The sequence below is a fragment of the Carcharhinus amblyrhynchos genome, chromosome 30, assembly GCF_965287045.1.
Source record: "Carcharhinus amblyrhynchos chromosome 30, sCarAmb.v2.hapA, whole genome shotgun sequence".
In the NCBI taxonomy this organism is placed as follows: domain Eukaryota; kingdom Metazoa; phylum Chordata; class Chondrichthyes; order Carcharhiniformes; family Carcharhinidae; genus Carcharhinus; species Carcharhinus amblyrhynchos.
This window is the reverse complement of record NC_137353.1, coordinates 24732837-24747378: the sequence shown is the minus strand read 5'-3', so window position 1 is coordinate 24747378 and position 14542 is coordinate 24732837. Positions and strand designations below refer to the sequence as shown.

Sequence of the window (14542 nt, the reverse complement as noted above, 5' to 3'; positions counted from 1 at the left end):
AGCAAGTTAATCTGGGAAAAGATTTGGGCAGCAAATATTTGGATGAGTTGAAGTTATAGAAGGTTGCCAAACAGAGCCTTGGGATATTTAAGACTGGTAGCGACAAAGTTTGGATGAGGATTTGAGCTGAGAAAGAGGGGAGGTGAGCAGCATTACAAAGGTGTAAGTAGGCAGCCTTTATGATGTAGACAATATTAGGTTGAAAGCCCATTTCAGGATTCCAGTTTTATGTGCGGAGGGAGTAATTTGAGCTTTGAGAAGCAATGGTGGAAGCTGATGGCTAAAATCTGATGACATGACCATGGTTGGAGGACTTTGATTTGATGGATTAGGAATGTTACACAAGCGTATTGGCACAGCTTAGTGTATTGACTTGTGCGTACGTCTGTGTGTATATACATGTGAGTGTGTGCTTTCTGCTGTGGCCTTTGTTACATAAGTCTAGTTTATGCTGTTTAACTGTTGGGAGCTAACCACTTTGCAACTATCTCCTGTGTAAATATTTTTAGTAAGAAGTCTCACAACACCAGGTTAAAGTCCAACAGGTTTATTTGGTAGCAAAATCCACTAGCTTTCGGGGCGCTGCTCCTTCATCAGGTAAATGGGAGTTCTGTTCACAAACAGGGCATATAAAGACACAAACTCAGTTTACAAAATAATAGTTGGAATGCGAATCTTTACAGGTAATCAAGTCTTAAAGGTACAGACAATGTGAGTGGAGAGAGTGTTAAGCCAAGGTTAAAGAGATGTATATTGTCTCCAGACAGGACAGTTAGTGAGATTTTGCAAGCCCAGGCAAGTCATGGGGGTTACAGATAATGTGACATCAGCCCAAGATCCCGGTTGAAGCTGTCCTCTTTTGTCCGGAACTTGGCTATCAGTCTCTGCTCAGCGACTCTGCGCTGTCGTGTGTCGTGAAGGCCACCTTGGAGAACGCTTATCTGACGATCTGAGGCCAAATGCCCATGACCGCTGAAGTGTTCCCCAACAGGAAGAGAACACTCTTACCTGGTGATTGTTGAGTGGTGTTCATTCATCCATTGTCATAGCGTCTCCATGGTCTCCCCAGTGTACCATGCCTCGGGACATCCTTTTCTGCAGCGTATCAGGTAGACAACGTTGGCCAGGTTGCAAGAGTATGTACCATGTACCTGGTGGATGGTGTTCTCACATGAGATGACGACATCCATGTCAATGATCTGGCATGTCTTGCAGAGATTGCTGTGACAGGGTTGTGTGTTGTCGAGGTCACTGTTCGTCCTGAAGGCTGGGTGATTTGCTGGGGACAATGGTCTGTTTGAGGTTGTGCGGTTGTTTGAAGGCAAGAAGTGGGGGTGTGGGGATGGCTGTGGTGGGATGTTTGTTTTCATCTATGACATGTTGAAGGCTCCGGAGAAGATGTTGTAGCTTCTCTGCTTCGGGAAAGTACTGGATGACGTGTCCCGTGTTTGTCTTCTGAGGAGGTCAGTGCAGTTTTTTGCTGTGGTGCGTTGGAACTGTCGACTGATGAGTCGAGCACCATATCCTGTTATGAGGGCATCTTTCAGTGTCTGGAGGTGTCTGTTGCAATCCTCCTCATCTGAGCAGACCCTGTGTATACGGAGGGCTTGTCCATAGGGGAAGGCCTCTTTAACGCGCTTAAGGTGGAAGCTGGAGAAGTGGAGCATCGTGAGGTTATCCGTGGGCTTGCGGTACAGTGAAGTGCTGAGATGTCCATCCTTAATGGAGATGCATATGTCTAAGAATGCAACTGATTCCAGAGAGTAGGTGAGTGACGGTGGGATGGAACTTGTTGATGTCATCATATAGTTGTTTCAGCGATTGTTCACCATGAGTTCAAAGGAAGAAAATGTCATCGATGTATCTAGTGTATAGTATCAGTTGAAGGCCCTGTGGGGTGAAGAGGTCTTGTTCGAGCCTGTGCATGAAAATGTTGGCATTTTGAGGAGCAAATTTGGTCCCCATGGCTGTTCTGTGTGTCTGGATGAAGAACTGGTTGTTGAAGGTGAAGACATTGAAGCGGATGAGGTGTAAAATTGCATCTGGAGACTGGCAGTCCTCAGCGTTGAGTACTGAGGCAGTTGCAGCAATGCCATCATTATGGGGGATGCTGGCATAGAGTGCTGAGACATCCATTGTGACAAGGAGTGCTCCTGGTTCAATTGCTCCATGTGTGCTGGGTTTCTGTAGGAAGCCCGTAGTGTCGCGACCATTATTTCGGGGTAGGATATGTGGGGTAGATTGGCCGTGCTAAAATTGCCCCTTAGTGTCCTGAGATGTGTCAGTTAGAGGGATCAGTGGGTAAATATGTAGGGATTTGAGGTTAGGGCTGGGGTGAGATTGTGGTTGGCGTAGACTTGATGGGCCAAATGGCTCTTTCTGCACTGTAAGGTTTCTATGATTCTATGAATTCTGAGGTGAGGGAAGCCCAATCGGTCAACCTGCTCATGTCCAATCATTATTTTGTAAATCGAGTTTGTGTCTTTATGTGCCCTGTTTGTGAACAGAACTCCCAAATACCTGATGAAGGAGCAGTGCTCCAAAAGCTAGTCGATTTTGCTATCAAATAAACTTTAACCTGCTGTTGTGAGGCTTCTTACTGTGTTTACACCAGCATCTCCACATCACAAATATTTTTACACAGCTATATCAAATTTTCTGAATTCCTATGTCTGAAATGAATGAATGATTAGAATGGTAAACAGTTTGGGAGTGTTGTATTGCTGAGGGAAATCTGATGTTTACTTCCCTCATTAGGAAGTGTAAAATCTATTTATATCCATTTTCCATCCAGTTCTAGTTTTTCTGATTGCCAAACTCCTCCTACGCCTGCTCTAAGGATGTAGATTTCTTATTGAATTCATGAAAATATCATTTATACAGAGACAGAGTATAGTAATGAGCAATCAGAGAGACAGTGGCAGATTATTGGAGCTGTTCTGTTGATATCCATGGACGGTGCCAAACCCACATTGGTTTCCTTTCAACTCAGGTTGCTGTGTGCACACATTGCTTGCTGATGCAGAGTCGTTGTAAAATGGTCCCAAGTCCAAACCTCTGCTGAGCAATTTTGCTGCTTGTTGGCAATTAAAACCTGAATTGGATAATGTCATGTTTCATGACTAACAATGCAAGTAATAGGAGCGTGCTAGGCCACAGGGACCTAGAGTTTGCTCTGCCATTCAGTAATGGCTGATCTGGTCTTGTTCTCTCTCTGCTCCACTTTCCTGGCTATTTCCTGTAAGCCTCGACTACTCGGTAATTCAAGAATCTGTAATATCTCGACCTTGATTGAATTCAATGGGCAGAATTTTACAGTCCCCTACCACTGGGATTGCACGTGGGGTCCCATAAAATTCCACTGGTGCTCTTTAAGACTGAGACCTGTCTACAGTTTCACATGGGACAAGCAAGGCCCAGAGCAGCCCACCCACCCTCATCCCAATTGAGGTTCTTAAGTGGCTAATTTCTAGGCTAAAGGGAGGAGTTCAGGGAGTGGGCGGCACAGTAGTTAGCATTGCTGCTTCACAGCTCCAGGGACCTGGGTTCGATTCCTGGCTTGGGTTGCTGTCTGTGTGGAGTTTTCACATTCTTCTCGAGTCTGCGTGTTTCCTCCGGGTGCTCCAGTTTCCTCCCACAGTCCAAAGATGTGCGGGTTAGGTTGATTGGCCATGCTAAAATTGTCCCTTAGTGTCCTAACATGTGCCATGAGATGAGAGATCAGTGAGTAAATATGTAGGAGTTTGGGGGTAGGGCCTGGGTGGGGGATTGTGTTCGGTGTGGACTCGATGGGCCAAGTGGCCTCTTTCTGCACTGTAGGATTTCTATGATGGAGGAAGCCCAGTAGATCAACCTGCTCATGCCTCAGCAGGAAATGGGATTGGGTTGGCAATCCTGGCACCTTTCCCAGACTGGAGCCCCTCCCCCAACTCCCAAGGACTGCCCTATCCTCAGTGTGCTTGCTCCCTGCTTGGCCTAATTTTAAGTGGTGACCTCTTATTCTGAAACTGTGCCCCCTATCTCTAGATGTCCCTATGAGGGAAAACATCTTCTCAGCATCTACTGTCACATCCCCTCAGAATCTGGTATGTTTCAAAGGGATCACGTCCCATTCTTCTAAATTCCAATGAGTACAGGTCCAACCTAGCCTTTCCTCAGACAAACCCCTCATCCCAGAATTCAACCTAGTGAACCTTCTCTGAACTGCTTCCAATGCAAGCATATCGTTTCTTAAACAGAGACCAAAACTGTGCATTGTACTGTCGGTGTGGTCTCACCAATGTCCTGCCCCATGGTAGCAAGGCTTCCTTACTTTCATACTCCATCTCTCTTGCAAAAAAGGGCACTGTTCCATCTACCTTCATGATTGTTGTACCTGCATGCTAACTTTGTGTTTCATGTATGAGGACATCTAGAAACTCGTGTACTGCAGCATTCTGCAGTCTCTCTCTATTTAAATAATACTTTGCATTCTGTTTTTCCTACCAAACATTTCAGGAAGCAAAACACTTCTCTGCAGAATCCTAATTCAAGCACAAAATATATCCAGTTTATATTTTTTAAAAGGTTTACCTTTTTTTTTGCAAGTATTACTCGTGCAGTCTTGCATGCAGTCTTAACAGTGTTGTATTGCTGACTCACACCAGAATTTTGAATACAAAGCTAAATTTTAATGTAAGGTGAGAGGCAAGATTTCTGTTAATAGTAAAATAAATACTGGAAGTTAAGTTATCAAATATTTCTGTACAAATATATTAGACATAGTGGGAGGAATTGCCCTGTCCTGCCCACCACCGAAAGCATTGGATGGGGGGGGGGTGTGTGTGTGTGTGTGTGTGTACGTGTGTACGTGTGTACGTGTACATGTGTGTACCGACCATGCAAAGTTCCGCTGACCTCGGGGTGGGATTTTCCAGTTTCGGAGCGAGTGTAGCTGGAAAATCCCACCCAGTGAGATCTAGGCAGTGTGAGATTATCTCCTAGAGGTTAGTTTGTAACTCTAATCCTGATGCGAGTATAGGAATGTGGTGATATAATACTGGACTGGAAATCCAGTGGTTGTAAGTTCAAATTCCACCTTGGCAAATTGATTTTGTTATAATTCCAGTCCAGTTTAGCCTTTAGATAGGGCACCTACTGTTTAAGGAGAAGAACAACCCTTCTATCAATATCAGCTGAGGTAGGAAACTTGATGAGGGGTGGAAAAATTTCAACAAAGCATTGCATTTGTATAGTGCCTTTAATGTAGCGAAAAATTCCTAGGTGCTTGCAGGAGCATTATCAGAGAAAATTTAATCATAACCACATGAAACGATAATCAGCAGCACTAGATCTATCAAGAAAGAGGGTTTAAAGAGCCTCTTATATGATGTGAAAGAAGAGGCAAGAGAAATTTAGACAGGGAATTCCAGGGCTTGGGGCCAAGGCAGCAGAAGTCATGGCTGCCAGTAATGGAGCAATGAAAATTGGGGATGTGGAAGAGACCAGAGTTTCAAAAGAGAATACCTTCATAGGTACACAGTGCCCGTCAACTGACGCACCATATTGGCTAAGCATTTAAGTGGGGCCTTGTACAAATGTTTGTCCCTTTGACTGCTTTCTTGGTGGCATTTGCCCCTAATTTTCTTCAATTTCTTTGATCTTGCTGACTTATGGGTATTTTACTGATCAATACATAATGCTTTTTTTTCAAAAATATAGTTTATTCATAATTTATAAAAGTACAATATAAAACATTTCCACTTGAAAATTAGAAAGTGCAGTAAAATTTGACTTATTTCCATACAGCATTTTTCATTCTGAAGTGTTTCATTACAGTTCTGATACTCTTGATATTTACAATATACATGTCAGGCATACTATACGACCTGAGGACAATACATTAGGAAATAATGTATATCTTGCTGTGCAAGTCATATTGTGTTTGTTCATATAATGCACTTAAACCAAACCCATTTGCTGGGTTACAGTTGGTTCCTCATCTTTACGAACACAGCTGCTGTATAGAATAACATGACATTAAAATTTATTTTATTGCTTCTGTGCAGGGGCTGTTGAATTGGAAAACCTCCCGCTGAAGAGAGATGCCCTCAAAGAGTTGGATTTACCTTTTGAGGTGAAAGCAGGTAAGTTGAATTGCCCACCTCACCTTTTTCCAGTCACCATCCTCGTCCATATCGAGATCATGTTTGTGAAGACTGTTAATGAACAGATGGCATAGATGTGGTGTTTGTCTTGAATGTTGTGGTATTTTCTAGTGGTATTCTCCCCATGTCAAGAAAATCATTATTGGCTGTAATGTTTGAAGGGAATGTAAAGCTGGGGAGAACTCTATTCTTGGGGCTTTCCTGCTGCTCTTTGAAGAAGCTGGAGATGAAAGCACGCTAAAGCCTTTTTTTAAACGCAGTTTTCCTAGATCCAGCTTTGGGATTTTGTAATTGAAGATAGATGTTGGCTTGCAAACAACACCATGTGCAAAAAACTGAATTAAAAATAAGTTCCATATGTGAGGCATGTGCATAACTTTTCAGGTTTTATTGGGAAGATAACATTGCAGATCCCATTCTACCGGCCTCACGTGGAACCATGGGTAATATCCATCTCTGGACTCTACCTGATCGGTGCACCAGTTAAACAGTCTGAATTTGATGAAGAAACAGAGCGTTCACTGGACAGAAAGAGGAAGTGTGCGTTGCTGGATGCTCTGGAGGCTAAATGGAAGGTTGGTGTCAGTTAGGTATAATTTAAAGTGCTCGACGTGAACTAAATATGATGAGGTATTTTCCCATCAAGGTCCCTGCTGAGGCTGACGACTTTCCATGTGAAACCTAAATTAAACCTGAGCTCATCAAACCTTTGCTTGATATGGCTTAAACATTGGTGTGCAATTTTATATTGAACTGTTGATCTTAATTATTTTCTTCGCTTTAATTTTTTTGCTTTACAAATCCTTTTTGAGAAAAGAAAGGTTATTGGATTATTCTAGTGAATGTCCCATTCTAATTTTGTATTTTCATATGCCAGGCCTGACACTAAAAGCTGTGGAGGAAAGAACCTCATCTTGCCTTAAGTGTTTCCCCCAGATAGCCCAATGCTTTTTGGTTCTCATGTCTTCGGGGGAATTGGAGCATTCTTTGGAAAGCTTGATTCATGGCTGAGGTGTGTTACAGGAAGAATTGAAAGGTTCAAAAACCCCCAACCTCTATCATCTAGAAGGACAAAGGCAGTAGACGCACCAAACCTGCAAGTTCCCCTCCAAGGCACACAACACCTTGACTTGGAATTATATTGCTGTTCCTTCACTGTCACTGGTCAAAATCCTGGAATTCCTTTCAAACAGCACTGGGTGTACCTACACCACAGGGACTGCAGTGGTTGCAGGTGACTCCCTTCCACCTTCCCCTGGGCAATTAGGGATGGGCAACAAATGCTGGCCTAGCTAGCAACACCCACATCCTGTGAAAAATTTTAAAAAGCCTTAAATGATACATCAAATATAATAACCATCACGGTAGTTAGCATGATTAGACTAAGGTGATCATACAAAATAAAGACGAGAAAATAATCATCTGGGCCAACAAGTTTGTCAAATACTGCTGTGTCACTACTACACATCATTGCCCTTCCCTATCCCCACCCACTGGAGACAAAATGTACTGGGAGAGTTAAAAAAGAAAATCAGAATGGGAGGAACCTCATACCAAATTGGAGAAAAACTATGGGAAATTTCTCCCTAAGCCACAAACACCATTAAAACATTGCAGGAGGCTACCATGATCAGAAGGCGTATCACCAGTGTACACCTACCCTCTAATGCAGCTAAATTGGTCAGTTCAGGAACACATCAAGCTAAATTTTGAATGTTTGCAGCAAATCCACACTTATCGCACATGCCTGTCAGTTGTTCTCAGAAGTAAGAAGTAATGCCTAACATCAAACTTAGATCTTAGCTTGTGTCATTTACATCTAGCTCACATAGATTATCCATAGGGACTGAGTCTAATCCTTTTATTATTTTAGAAATTTCAGTCCAATCTCTTCAAAGTCAAGGATGCTCTTCTGGAGTAACTGTTCCACCCCCTCAGCCTACTATGGTAACTGAGGGCCCTTAAATTAGCTGCCAATTTAATGGCCATTCCTGAACGTTTTCCAGGTCCTCTATTTCGCCTGCCTTGTAAGGGACGTAGCCAGATGCTGTACTCTGGATGAGGCCCGACTAAGGTCTGCTAACGAGACAAAATAGTATTTCTTGTTCTCAACGCTTTTGTAATAGCCTCATGACATCTTCAGTAATTTGCACACTTGTGTCCAGATCCTCTTTCTGCTCAATGGTTCTAAGCATACAATCTTCAAGGTGTACACTCACTTGACATTATCCCTCCGTCATTTTTTTCACTTGTATTAATAGACGCCAGCTAGGTACATGTCCTTTTCTTTGGTGCATCTAGATCTGCCTATTTTGCCCATTGAAACTCCTCACTCACACATACCTTTGTATCACCCTTGAACTTTTGGTCAGTTCTCCCAATGCCTTTTATTCAGATTGTTCGTAAAGAAGGTGAAGAGCAAAGGCATTAGAAACTAATCTTTCCTGGATTCATACTGTTTCCCATGCAGAGCCATTGCCACAAATATGTTTGTCTACAAGAATGCAATCAGTTATCTATCCAAATCACAATCTGCCGACCAATGCCACAATCTTTTGTGCAGCATCGTAAACAGTAAGCTGTACAACGTGGAGCAGGCTACCAATCTAGTAACTTTTTTCAGCTTGTTGAGATAGGAAGGTTAATGATTATCAGACCACTGGTACAGCACTGAATAATTCCATTTGGCTTGTGCTGGCTTTCTGCTTGAGTTATCCAAGTATCCTAGTCCCTGCTGTGTTAATGTCCTTGAAATCCCTCACTTGGTAGGCACAGCAGCTGTCATCTGTGTAGAGGAACTAGCAGCTGTCATCTGTGTAGAGGAACTTGCAGCTGTATGTGGCTGACGGGTCATTTATGTACAGGTTGGACAAGTTGGGGAGTCAGTACTGATCCTTGAGGTAGGCCATTTTGCTGCTCTTTCATGTGCTGGCTTTGGGCCCCATATGGACTCAATGGTTTATTTTGAAGAGAAGCGATGACATCAACAACCCAGGGCGGTAGGACCCGAGCAAGCTTGGCCAGTAGGCCTGTGTGTCAAACAGTGCCATAGGCAGCTGTAAGATTGAGGTAGATTACCCCAGTTTTCAGGTGCTTTTGAAAACCATTTTCAATGTGGTTGGTGAGGGCAAATACTTGGTCTTCTATACTGCACACCTTGCAAAATCCTGCTTGGTCTATGGATAGTGTATCCTCCATGGTTGGTTGGATATGGTGCAAGATCATTATCTCCAGCAGCTTATAACAAACACATGGAAGAGAAATTGACCTGTAACTGGAAGCTTTCTTAGGAACCTTGCCAGGCTGGGGGATTGCAATGATTTTACCTTTCCGACAATCTTTTGTCAGTTGCTTCTCTTGGGTGGTTCTGGTCAGGGATACAGACACCTATTTTGTTGCCACTGTGCCAAGGCGCTTAAGAAATTCAGTGTAGATTTGGTTGTAACCTGCAACTTTGCCAGGTTTCAGTTACTGATTAGACCTCGTTTGTGTTTATGGCTGTGGGTCTTTGGACTGGTCATTGAGTTCTTTTTTTTTGAAGGATATCCATTCCTGAGCAATATTGGGCAGAATTTTACCAGCAGGCCCACCTGAGGTTCGTATGATCCCACCCGAGGCCAACAGAGAATGCTGTTCTCTGAGCCTTGCCCACTCCCAGAATCGGGGTAGGCGTAAAGTGCGTTTATGGCTCACTCTAGTGACAACTCCCTCACCTTAAACGTGGCACGTTTAAGCTGGCCACCGCACTCAGCAAGATGCAGCCCTGGTTGGAAGTTGCATTTAGTTTAATTTTGCCTCTCCTCATTCTTCCTACGAAAATGTATCGCCTCACACTTCTCTAAATTAAATTTGATCTGCCATGTGTTTGCCCGTTTCATCAGTTTGTTTATGCCCCCCCCCCCCCAAAGTTTATTTTTCCATTATCCCCCTCATTGCTTGCTACACTGAGTTTTGTATTATCTGCAATCTTTGCAATTATGCCCCTATTCTCAAGTTCAAGTCATCAACATATATAAAAAATAACCACAGCTTTCCCAATGCCTTCAGGCCAGAATGTTACGACCATCCATATCGGTGGGATTTTTTCCCACTTCGTTGCAGCGGGAATGTGGCATGAACAACCAGTAAGATCATGCCCATCATCTCTGATTTCAGTCCCTTAGCCAGTTTAATTTCCCGGAAGTTACTGACCCTTTAATGCTATGGGCTTCATGAAACTTTGGTGAGACTTTGTGATCAGAATTACAGGAGATGAAGATATCATACGAATAAATGCATAATTCAACATTTCAATGCTTCTGGTAAGATTACAAACTTAAGAACGTTTTAGAGTCCATACCATAACCTTCACGCAGCCAAACTTCAAAGCCTGTGTGCAATTAAAAAGCAAAAAATGACATAATTATTTCTGTAAAATCTCTGTAACCACAAAATCCCATTAATCATAGAATTATTTGATTAAATGTAGAATCATATATTTAAATTAATGAACTATTAAAATTGCATGCATTTGTTTAAGCAATGTATGTCACTGTCTGTCATGTAAACATGAAAACGGGATGTATTATGAAGAAGATTCAGCCTAATTTCACTGAAGCCAAGACATTTAGGGGATGACCAAACGGATTTAAAGGATTTGAGACAGTAAATCTTGAAACATAATTTCTTTTGGTGGAATGGTAACAAGGAAGCACAAAATGAGGATTATTATTGCAAATATACAGGAACTGGTCTGACTTTTTGAAGTAAGTCATTACAATCAGAAATGCACTACCACAAATAGCTGTGGAAGCATATAATTTCAGAGTGAATTAGAGATAGATGCTTCAGGAAAGCTATTAAAAGTTTTGGGGAAAGAACAAGGAGCTGGCTTTAGAATAACGACCTCCAACATGGAGCTGGCACTTGTACACGTATGACAGTACCAATGACCTGGGGTGAAATTTCAATTAATGTTGATACTGTGCTGAGTTCTTTCTCGATCTGCCTTGTAGGCACTAAAATGGTTTGTTTTGGTTGATAATTTTATTTCAGAGTAACCAGCAGCAGAAAGGGGAATCCTACTGGTACTCAGCTACTGCTTCCGTGGTAACCAGAATTGTGGAAAATGTGGAGGTGAGTTGGAAAAATGGTAATTATAATAGTCTTCACTTTTATATAAAAACATAGTAAGTTCAAGCTTTTGTTTACAGAACACTGGTTTTTGCTGCAGTGACCTTTGAAAATCTGACTTAATTCTGAAGTATTGTATCTGTATTTATAATATGAAGGATGTTGTGGATGAGGGGGGAGTACCATCCTTCACTGTTTCTGATTAATATGTATGAGTTAAGCATGTCTATTAAATTTAGAATCCTTCCAATTGCCTGGTGTGGCTAGAGGCATAGTTCAGGTCAGATTGTGGTCTGTGTGGGGTTCTTTCATCTCAGCTGAATTAAAAGTAGAGTATTATAATTGGCTTCAGCAAGCTTGTGTTTCTGCTTCTAATCATTATCCAGTGACTTGTGTGATTAGGTTCATTTTTATGCGTGGTGTCCTGTGAGAACAGAATTAAGCTTGGCTGAGCTGCCTATGATACAAATCAGGATCAACCCAGAATAAATTACTTATTTTATCTCTAAGAATTTATGGCTAGGCCATGTAGTTTGAGCAGTTTTAAACTGGGCTTTCTTTAACAGCACTTTTAAGAGAGCTTTGCATTTGTACAGGGGACAGTGAAGAATATAGAAGCAAAAACAAAAGATGCTGGAAAATCTCTGCAAGTCTGACAGCATTTGTGGAGAGAGAAGAGAACCAACATTTCAAGTCTGGACTTACAAAGGGTCTTTCAGACTCAATGTTAGCTCTGTTCTTTCTCCACAAATGCTGTCAAACCAGCTGAGATTTTCCAGCATCTTTTGTTTTGGTTTCAGGTCCCAGCATCCACAGTAATTTTACTTTTATCTGAGGAATCTAGAAACCTGTCTTGAGGGTAAGTGTGACTTTTAAAAGAAGTTTGGGGAGGTGTTATGTCTCTGCATGACTGTGTGTAAGCATTCTTCTGTCAGTGCAAAATGGTTTGATAAGTTCTTCAATGTGAGTTTGCTATTGCAAGAAAGTATCAGAGCCCCTATCTGTAACAGTTGTCTATCCAGGCCATTTTTCACTGAGAAAATTTAGCTTTGAATGAGATTTGTCAGAATATACTTGAAATCTTGTATTTTAGAGAAATGTTTTTGATGTATGTCTTGATTGTCAGTCAAGCCAGATATAAATACTGTGGCAAATTGCCAGTTGCTAGCTCAAATGCTTAATCAATCTTCTGGATCACAGCAGTAGGCTGGAACTTGGTGCTCCAAGCCCATGTACGTCATATCATCACAGTCAGCAAATTATGATGAAACGATATACATATTAATGTATCTGTGAAGGGTAATTATGTCTAATCTTCTGATTTCTTGTTTTCCCCTGTATAATTTATCTGTGACAATAAGTGGTTCTTTTTTTAAACTTCAGTAACATAATCTGTCAGTCTGGTGTCATTCAGAAGTATTCCTTCACATTTCTTACTATTTCAGATATTTACCACAATAACAAGGGCTCAAAGTTCGCTTGTGATTCAGGTTTTAATTCACAGGAAGTGTGGGCTTGCTTATGAATTTTTAGAGAACTCAAAAACAGAGTATTGGGAAGTAGCTCGTATGATTTTAAAATATTGACAGTCAACTATTTGACATTCCCCATTTAAGCTAATTTGAAGAATGGCAACTTGGATATGTTACTGGAAGTGGCTTTTCCTTGTCAAATTGTAACTTGGAAATACGACCTTTAGAAATGGAAGGGGAAAATTGTGATAGAAGTTGGGAGTGTTAGCACTAATATTGGTCTTTGAAGTTTTGGGTTAAGTCAAGTGTTGTTGGGCATACCCAGCCGATTAATGGTTGTTATTGCTTCCATTCAATGAAATCAGCATAAAAACTGTTGTACGTGTCAAATTTAGTACATAACTATAGGTTTAATACTGAATGTGTAATGCATTTCTGCGCCATTCAATGATGGGCGATTATTGCACATTTGAATTGATGTTGACTGCGGTACAAGAAGAAACTTGTTTTTATATTGTGTAGCTCATATCTTGGGATATCCCAAGTGCTTTACCAGCAATGAGTTATTTTTGAAATTCAGAAACTGGTGTGCAGACATAATTCTAGGAGGATTTACTAGCAGCATGATTTTAGACCTGAATAATACAATGGACACTGAGCCTGTGTTTCTTCCCCCATCTAGCTGAAGGTGCGAAATGTTCATTTACGTTTTGAAGATGACACTACCAATCCTGACCATCCATTTGCATTTGGGGTCTGTATCAAGAGTGTGTCTGTGCAAAATGCAGAAGACGAGATGGTAAGTTCCAACATTGAGGTAGTGAATGGCAGTACTTGTGTTGATGTTTTTATTTGTTCCTGGGATGTGAGCGCCACTTGCAAGGTCAGTACGTATTGTCCATCCCTAAATGTACGAGAGAATGCGGCAGTGAGGCACTACTTGACTGCTGCACTCCATATATACTCGCATTGCTGTTAGGGAGAAAGTTCCAGATTTTTGAGTTGGTGACAGTGAAGGAACTGTTAATTCCAAACGTAGCTCGAGTACAGTGAAGCGTGCATGCTGCAGGCCATCGTATATGTAATGGAAGTTAAATCTGAGTGGACTATATATGCATGCTGTTGCCTGCTATAAATATAGTGCCATGAGCTGTTTAATTTTCCCATCTATTCTTAATGAAAATTGTAAATCAGAATTACTTTTCTAAGCCAGTCTAAAATTAGTAATTTAAGATGAAGAGCTAGGGGCATTGAATTCAGTATTTGTCCAATATACCAATCTGATCCAATCGTATTTTAATGTCAACAAGTCATATCCATTTGCTAAATAAATAATCATCGGATTTCTGTCTGGACCATTGATATAAACAGAAGCAACTGCAAATAAAAAAGCTTTCTTGGTGGCCAGCAGTTTCAAAGACTGCACAGTGCTTTAGATCTTTTTTCAACATTGCGACAGGAGTAGGCCTTAATCCCTCAAGGGTTTTCTGCTATTCAGTGAATTCAGACTGATCTGTGACCTAACTACATTTTCTCCCTGTCCATCAACACCTTTGGCTAGCAAAAACTATCGAGTTCAGATATACACTGAGCAATTGACTTTGCACTAATTGCTGTCTTGGTAAGAGAAATCCAAACTTCAACCATCCTTTTGCATGTAAAAACGTTTCTCAACTTTACTCCTGGAGTGGAAGCAAAATGCTGCAAACCCTGAAAGACCATCAGTTTAGAATATGCCTTCTAATCTTAGACACTTCAACCAATGGAAATAGTTTCTGTCTGTGTTCCCTCAGTTTCTCATATTATCTTGAA

General features: G+C 41.5%; 1 protein-coding gene across 4 annotated transcripts in view; it reads left to right on the top strand.

The window, feature by feature from the left end:
• vps13d (vacuolar protein sorting 13 homolog D) overlaps nucleotides 1-14542 on the top strand; it is a 261410-nt gene that overhangs the window by 4800 nt on the left and 242068 nt on the right. For all 4 annotated transcript variants that reach the window (XM_080215376.1, XM_080215379.1, XM_080215377.1 and 1 more), the window contains exons 2-5: nucleotides 6048-6125; nucleotides 6531-6721; nucleotides 11181-11261; nucleotides 13413-13529. In XM_080215376.1, the coding sequence (XP_080071502.1) occupies nucleotides 6048-6125; nucleotides 6531-6721; nucleotides 11181-11261; nucleotides 13413-13529 (467 nt within the window). The remainder of the gene's footprint in view (nucleotides 1-6047; nucleotides 6126-6530; nucleotides 6722-11180; nucleotides 11262-13412; nucleotides 13530-14542) is intronic.